Source organism: Dipodomys merriami, unplaced genomic scaffold, assembly GCF_024711535.1.
Source record: "Dipodomys merriami isolate MVZ:Mamm:240054 unplaced genomic scaffold, mDipMer1.0.p SCAF_59, whole genome shotgun sequence".
Classification (NCBI taxonomy): domain Eukaryota; kingdom Metazoa; phylum Chordata; class Mammalia; order Rodentia; family Heteromyidae; genus Dipodomys; species Dipodomys merriami.
The window spans coordinates 4,853,004-4,861,334 of NW_027206168.1; the positions used below are offsets into that span (position 1 = coordinate 4,853,004).

Consider the following 8,331-nt stretch of genomic DNA (forward strand, 5'->3'; position numbering starts at 1 on the left):
TGCTAACTTGTTTTCCTGACTAGGTGTGTGACACTTGGGCTGTGATCCTCTAGAGTCAACTGAGGCACACATCGTTTTTCTGGGTTCAAGACAAAAGGGGCCTTCTGTTTACAAACCACTTATTTATAACTTATTTTATATTAAAAGTTTCAAACAACTCCGTTGTGGTGTTTCAATGCATAGAAAATACAAGAACAATTTTGGAGGAGATAAAACAATTTTATTGTCTCAGGTTATACAAAAATCCAGAAATAAATTTGTACAGAAAAAAATACAGGATGAATAGTAAATGTGAATGCAGTGTCAATAATTTAAACTTGCTCTTTTCCCCCCATGATAATGAGGATAACCATTTGAAAAGCACATGATTCTGTTATCAGGGTAGTCTTGCTCACTGGCCAAATGTAGCTGTGAAATTAAGGCCTTCACTATCTCTCACAGTGCTACTGACTCTTAACGAAACTTTTGAGGTCTTCAAGAAAGGTGATATACTCCTGGTGCTCCAGGGCTGTGCTAAGCTCTACCAGCTCATCGGCGAAAGTGTTGTCCACTCCTCGGTCCGCGAGAAAATCCATTAGATGGTCATACAAAGCCTGGGAAGAACATTTATTAGTATTTTTTAAAAGACAATCTCTAACGCCAATTAAAATGAAAATGTTTGTTTCTTCTTGGCCTTGAACTGGCTAGGACCCTATCTTCCAAGACCCCAACAAACTCACCCAGTCCAGGGAATCTGTGTTGAGTGTGTAATTCGTATCCTTCCATTCAGAGTCACCCATGGCCTGAAAGCTAACTTCCTTGATGGAGAAAATGTCACTCTCAGCCTCCTCCTCTTGTCCAATCTGAAAGAAAACAGTATTTAGAGAAACTTAAGTTTCCCAAAACAAGCCAGATTTATGCAAAGAAATGGTTAATAGTTTGAATTTCCCCAGGTTCTAATCTTGTTCCCTCCTCACCCTCACTAATCTTCTGCCTGGAGTACCTGCTAGAATAAAGAGACTACAGAGGTCCCAGGAGGCACCCCACCCAACATACCTCATCCTCTGGATAGTGACAGTCCAGTACCAGGGCCTTCTTGCCATCACTCTTTGTAACTTCAACTACAAAATTGGGGGTTGATGTCAGTTCCGGCTGGGGAAACAAAAACAAGTCAGCAATGCCACTTGTTGGGAGGGTCCATGCCTGGAATAACAGAATATTAATGCCTCATTCCCCACTTTTTATAATGGATTTAAGAGTAAGTTTTAGAATTCTAGCTCCAGTTAACAGATCTCCATCTTCGTAGGCTGGCTTCTTCACATACACATCAGAGGTGGCCTAAAGCCCTTCCTTATAGACCCCCTTCCAACTTGACTCCAATCCTTTATTACAGAGCACACTCAAAGTCTGACACATGGCTTTGGCTAAGTGACAATCCTTAAAATGACATTAAACCTTTCTCATGATGAGCTGTGAAATGAAGTCCCAGGACAGAAAGATGACAGCTGTGCATTTCACAAGAGCTTCATGCCAGGTCCTTCCATCCGATAGTCTGGAGACCTTTGGCCATCATAGTGGTGGGTTTCTGGGCCAGGCAAATCACTTCCTAAAGTGTTTCACTTGGCTAAATATTAATGACTGGGGCCTCAGTCTTCCCTATTTGGGTTAAGTAGAACCCTCCTAATTATAATCTCTGATGGGTCCCATCACAGAAAGGGGTAAATTCCTTTCTACTAAGAGAACACAGGAAACCAGGCAGCAGTAGTTCATGTTTATAATCCTAGCTACCAGGGAGACTGAAGCAGGATCATGACTCAAGGCTAGCTTCGGCAAAAAGTTCACGAGGCAGTAACTCCAAAGTAACCACTGAAAAACAAGGCTGGAGACAGGGCTCAAGTGATAAAGTAAGTGTTGAGGTCAAGAGAACCATTACAGGCCTGAGACTGCAGGCAGCAATGTAGTCAGCAACAGGGAAAGAAAATGCCAATGCCCTGGAGTTAAGGCTGGCCCAAATCATTGATCCCCAAGGCTGGGACTTGTACAGGAATTTTATAATGAAGTATAAGTTCTTGCCTATCAGAAGTGACAGAGGGGGGCTGGGAAAGTAGCTCAATGGTAGAGTGCTTGCCTTGCATGCATTAGGCCCTGGGTTCGATTCCTCATCATCACATAAGCAGAAAAGGCCGGATGTGGCGCTGTGGCTCAAGTGGTAGAGTGCTAGCCTTGAGCTGAAGAACTGAGGGACAGTGCCCAGGCCCAGAGTTCAGGCCCCACAACCCACAAAAAAGTGACAAAGGCTAGCCAGAGCACCTAGGGCTTACCTCTTGTTCTTCAACTTTCTGCCCTTGCGTGGACTCCTCCTCACTGTCAAATGTTGGAGGGATGCTGTTGTTAATATTGAAAGTAACAGTGATCCTAGAAAGGTAAGTGAGAACACAATAGGCAAGGTGTAGAGTAATTTAAAATGGGCTTGCTACAGACATCTCTTGAAATAATGTCTGAAGCCTAATTGACTATACTTAAGAATTATCTGAGACACATTAAAGTGTACCAATGACTGGCAATTAAATGAACTGGCTGGGGTAAACCTCAGAAGTAAAATGTCTACCTAGGATGTGCAAGGCTTTGGGTTTGATCCCCAACATCACACAACACATCCAATAAAGGAAAGATTAATTTATATCAGCCAAATAGCCATTCCTGGGTTTTGTCCCATCAGGCAAACATCCCAGTCCTCGCTGCAGTATGCCCACTGTTTATTTCATGCCACAGCCAGCTGAAACTGTATACCATGCATCCCCAGGGGACTCTTGGGTAGAAGTGAGAAGTGGTGAGATGGACAAGAGGCTCCTTTAAAAACTTTCAGTATAGCCGGACGCTGGTGGCTCACGCCTGTAATCCTAGCTACTCAGGAGGCTGAGATCTGAGGATCGTGGTTCAAAGCCAGCCCAGGCAGGAGAGACCGTGAGACTATCTCCAATAAACCACCAGAAAAACCGGAAGTGGTGCTGTAGCTCAAGTGGTAGAGCACTCGCCTTGAGCTGAAGAGCTGAGGGACAGCGCCCAGGCCCAGAGTTCAAGCCCCACGACCGACAAAAAAATAAATAAATAAATAAATAAAAATAAAAACTTTCAGTATAAACCCTTCTGGAAAGCAGTCAGGAGGCTCCTCAAAATACCATTCCTAGGCATCTACCCTGAACATTATAAGCCAGGTGATAAGGACACCTGTGCATCCATGTTCACTGCTACACTATTTATATGATAGCCAAGATATTGGAAGTGGTGTGTGGCTCAAGTGGTAGAGTGCTAGCCTTGAGCTAAAGAGTGCAGAGACAGCACCCAGGCCCAGAGTTCAAGACCCACGACTAACAACAAAAAAAGTATACCATAATAGCCAAGATATGGAAACAACCCGGATGCCCCACAACAGATGAGTGGATCCAAAAATTGTGTTACCTATATACAATGGAATTTTACACAGCCATTAGAAATAAAATAATGTCATTTTGCAGGGAAATGGATGGAACTAGAACTAATGTTAAGTGAGGTAAGCCAAGATCAGAGACAAATGGTGGTACATGTTCTCTGATATGTAGAAGTTAGATCTAAGATGCACTGGGATATGACAAATTACACAGGGTCTCACATATAGTGAGATCACAAGAGGATGGTCTTAGAGAATCACAAAGGTACAATACCCAAGCGCCTCTTCACATGTATAATATATATACCGAAAGTCCAAAGATATGGAAACAAAGGATTTTTGTTTTTTCTTTTTCTGATGATTCTGTGTTCTTTACCCTATATACAGTGTACTCATGTGCATATCGATGGGAGGGTGCGGGGAGGACACAACATCTGAAGACAAAAGATGAAAAAGTGCAGCAGTGGAGTGCACTGAGCATTGATGAAAGTGAATTATACAACTCATGGGAGAAGATGGGAGGGAGGGAAGGGGAGACAATGAGGGAACAGATGACAGTCTTGAGAAAGGAAATGTACTTATTACCCGATGCATGTAAACGTAACCCCTCTTTATATCACCTCTTTAATAACAAATTTTAAAAAACTTTCAAATTAAAAAAACTGCTCCTGAGGAGGCTTCATGAAGAATATGCTACAGTACTGATTCATTCTTCACAATCATAAAAGAGGCCAGAATCACCAACTAGGACAACTGAAATCATGTTCTAAAAGTTAAGTCAAAATTCCTGTGTAGGTCCAACCCCACAGTGCAAGGCACTAAATACTGTTCCCTGGAATTGTGCCTTGCCACTTTTCTATGGAAGAATGGCAGACATGTCTAATCTGAATCAGTGGTTCAAGCAGAGCTGCTGGGTATAGGATTGTGATAACTTTTTTAAAACATTATTTTCATTTATTGTGCATTGGTATAAAGGCTCAAATTCAGGGCTTTATGCTCTTGCTTGGCTCTTCAATTCACAGATAGCATGCTACCACTTGAGTCATACCTCCATGTCCAGTTTTCTGATGGTTACCTAGAGCCGTCTCATAGACTCTTCTGCCTGAGCTGGCTTTGAACAGTGATTCTCAGGTATCAGCCTCCTGGGTAGGTAGCAGGGATTATTGCCTGGCCAGAACTTTTAAAGCCAAAATTCGCTTTAGGAAAATGGTTAAGTTACCAAATACACAGGAGACCTTGGTATTTTTTTTAAAATGTACTAGGGTTGGAAAGGTGGCTTAGTAGTAGACTGCTTGCCTGCCATGTATGAAGCCCTGGGTTCAATTCCTCAATACCACATAAACAGAAAAAGCTGGAAGTGGTGCTGTGGCTCAAGTGGCAGAATGCTAGCCATGAGCAGAAGCTCATGAGTTCAAGCCCCAGTACTGGCAAAAAGAAAAGAAAAGAAAAGAAACACTATACACTAGGCAAACATATCAGAACCTATTTCACACCATAACAAAAGTCAAAACAAAATGGATCATGGACCTCAACATAAAGAGCTAAAAATATAAAACTCTGCTTTCTTAGATATAAGAGCAAAACAACAACAAAATCTTCTCTGTGCTGCTGTGGTTTGCAACACTGACCATGCAGAAGTTTAAGAGTTAAATCTCCAAAGTTAATGGCACTAAGTTGGCCTGGTGCTAGGAAACAAACTCAGGGCTTCATTCATGCTAACCAAGGACTGACCCCTGAGCTATATTGCATCTCCCCCCACCCCCCAAAAAAAGATGGAAACTATGGTTTAGAGGTGGAGCCTCTGGAAAGTAATTAACCTTCAAATCATTAGGGTGGAGCTCCAATAAAAAATTCTCCGTGGTTTTGAGGGGCAGAAACCAGACACATAGATGTTCCATCCACTCCTGCAACATCAAGTAATACCATCCCAGAACCTAGAGAGCAGCCACCACTAAATGACTAAGACTGTGCCTGTCCAGAGTTCTGAGTCAAAATAAGCCCTTTTATACCTAGAATTACTGGCATGGTCATTGCATACAGCTTTCTATTGGCTGAGGGGATGGGGTGCATCTCATGAACATTTTTCCCAAGCTGACCTCTAATTGTGATTTTCTAATATCAGTTCTTTGAATAGCTGGAATTACAGAAATGAAACCAGCACACCCAGCTTTTTTTGTGTATGGTAATGCTGGGGACTGGGTTCTTATACTTACTAGGCAAGCACTGAAAGTAGTCTGGTTCAGGACTTTGTTATGGCAGTGAAAAAAAAACAGACCAATACATGTATGTACCAATGCATACTACCTACCAAGATAGAGAAGCATAGAGCCCTTTTCAAACCCTGGGACCACCATAAAACAAAACAAAAAGTTGGCACCAGTGGCTCACACCTGTAATCTCAGCTACTCAGGAGACTGAGATCTGAGGACTGAGGTTCAAAGCCAGCCTGGGCAGGAAAGTTCATGAGATTCTTCAATTAACAACCAGAAAATCAGAAGTAGAGCTGTGGCTGAAAGTGTAGAGTGCTAGCCTTGAGCGAAAAAGCTCAAGGACAGCTCCCAAGCCCCGAGTTCAAGCTCTATGACCCCCCCCTCACCCCCCAAAAAAGGTGAATTACATAATACTCAAATCTTCTAAGCCTCAGTTCTTTGTCAGTTGTGGGGCCTGGGTGCTGTCCCTCAGCACTTCAGCTCAAGGTTAGCACTCTACCACTTGAGCCACAGCACCACTTCCGGCTTTTTCTGTTTATGTGGTGCTGAGGAATCAAACCCAGGGCCTCATGCATGCAAGGCAAGCACTTTACCACTGAGCCACCTTCCCAGCCCGAGTCTCAGTTCTTTAAAAAAAACAAAAAACCCAACTACCTCAAAAGATGCTAATTGTTTATCTGTAATGGGATTACATATAACATAAAACAGCACAAAAGGGGTTTAATAGTTTAGGGGGAGGAGTTGAATAAGGTCAACTCTACCTTTTTGATGGCCTTGCTACATTGTAACTCCATCCTGTTGTGTATGAGTTACTTATATTGCATTTTACCCTACAGGGGGCCATTTTTAGCAACACTAAAACACAGATCAAACTGATTTTGTCTCTATCTCTGGAATCCTTTACCAATAACAATCCTAACAACCTCCAGCTACATTTTTTTTTTTTGGGGGGGCCGTCCAGTTGTGGGGCCTGAACTCTGGGCCTGGGCTCTGTCCCTCAGCTCTTCAGCTCAAGGCTAGCACTCTACCACTTGAGCCACAGCACCACTTCCAGCTTTTTTTCCCCTGCTTATGTGGTACTGAGGAATCGAACCCAGGGTCTCATGCATTCAAGGCAAGTGCTCTACCACTGAGTCATCTTCCCAGCCCCCCAGCTACATATTTTTGTGCTACTTTGTTTCCTTAGTAATCAACCCACAACAAATTTGTATATGGTGAACACACTACCTGGAGTTTATGAAGTTGTCCAAGTCTATCTTGAAAACCATTTTACCAGCATGAGTCTACCTTGAGGCTGTTCTGGGAACGGCCCAGGAGAGATCCTACAAGATCATGGCTTGGGGCTCTGAAAGTGGCTCAGTGGTAGAGTGCTTGCCTTGCATGCGTGAGACCCTGGGTTTGATTCCTCAGTATCGTATAAACAGAAAAGGCTGGAAGTGGCGCTGTGGCTCAAGTAGTAGAGCACTAGCTTTGAGCTGAAAAGCTAAGGGACAGTGCCCAGGCTAAGAGTTCAGGCCCCACTACTGACCAAAAACAAACAAACAAACAAACAAAAAACAACAAAAAGCACATCATGACTTGTTCTCTTGGAGACCCCAGTTCATCAACCAGTACTTACTTTTCTCCAGCAACTTTCCGAACTAATTTAGCCTCTGTCCCATTCACTTCCAGCTCCCAACCTCCAGACATCTTGGGTAGGGACTTGTGTTTCTGGATTTTCTTTTCTTCCTTAATTTCATCAGTCAAGAAGTCAACAAAAGCTTTGTCTCCTAAAAAGGAAATCCAGATTCGGAAAGTGATAAGTCAATGTTAGTGTAAAATATAAAACAGTCACCCAGGTTATTGCAGCTAAAGGGAGACTGGGACTGTTTCTAATCTCCCTGGTACTATGTTGCGGGGCCTTAGTTTTCTGCTCTGTGAAGTGGGAAGCTGAGCTTGACTCTGCAAAAGTTATTCCTAATAACGAACACAGGCCCACCTTTCACTGTAAAAACCAAGGAAATTTCCTGTGCATTCCTCCAGCATTCAGGAGAGAAAGGCAGGAGGCTCGCGAGCTGGAGACCAGCTTGGACTACAAAATGTGGCAAGACCCTGCCTCAAACAACGGGGGGGGGGGGGAGGGGGGAGAGGAGGGGGGAATCCCAGTTTCTCTCTCTACTTGCCCACCGACACAACCATGCCTTCCACCGCGACTCTTGATCTGAACCAAAGATTAAAGCCAAAGAGTTGATTTTTATCCTGGTGGATGGGGAAGCGCGCCCACGCGGGGCCAGCGCCCGGGCTGCCCCTCACGGGCCGCGACCCCGCTCCCCCCGGGCCCCCCGCACGCGGCCGCGGCCCTCCCCGGGCCCGACCTTCGGTGTGCAGGGCGCCGCAGCCGCAGGCGCAGGGCTCCGGGGCCCGCAGGAGGCCGCGCCGCCGCCCCGCCGCCGCGCGCACACCCAGCAGCCCGAAAGGCCGCAGGCACGGCCGGAGCGCGGGCTGCAGCAGCTGCCGGAGCGGCGGCGCGGGCACGGCGGCGCGCAGGCCACTGGCGGCGGCGCCCAGGGCGCGGGGAACCGAGCGCAGCAAAGGAAGCATTGCGAAGACGGCGGCCGGCACGTGCGGGCGCGAAGGACGACCCCAGCCGAGACGTCCCGTGGCCGCGCGCGCCACCGGAAGCCCGCCCTTGCCCCGGAAGCACTTCGGGCGAGCGCAGGCGCTTGCCTGACAGCG

General features: G+C 45.5%; 2 protein-coding genes across 4 annotated transcripts in view; one reads left to right on the forward strand and one right to left on the reverse strand.

Moving 5' to 3' along the window:
* Rpain (RPA interacting protein) overlaps positions 1-226 on the forward strand; it is a 20,459-nt gene extending 20,233 nt beyond the window's left edge. For 2 of the 3 annotated variants that reach the window (XM_070001697.1, XM_070001696.1), the window contains exon 7: positions 24-226. In XM_070001697.1, coding sequence (XP_069857798.1) covers positions 24-53 — 30 coding nt within the window. In that variant the 3' untranslated portion in view covers positions 54-226. The remainder of the gene's footprint in view (positions 1-23) is intronic. The other variant, XM_070001695.1, reaches the window with a different exon arrangement.
* On the reverse strand, positions 199-8,243 carry C1qbp (complement C1q binding protein). Its single transcript, XM_070001694.1, has 6 exons — positions 7,971-8,243; positions 7,235-7,385; positions 2,301-2,394; positions 1,036-1,131; positions 720-842; positions 199-593 (listed from the first exon to the last, which is right to left on the reverse strand). The coding sequence occupies exons 1-6, from the start codon at positions 8,194-8,196 to the stop codon at positions 444-446; spliced, it is 840 nt and encodes a 279-aa protein (XP_069857795.1). The 5' UTR covers positions 8,197-8,243; the 3' UTR covers positions 199-443.
* Between the last annotated feature and the right edge of the window lie 88 nt (positions 8,244-8,331).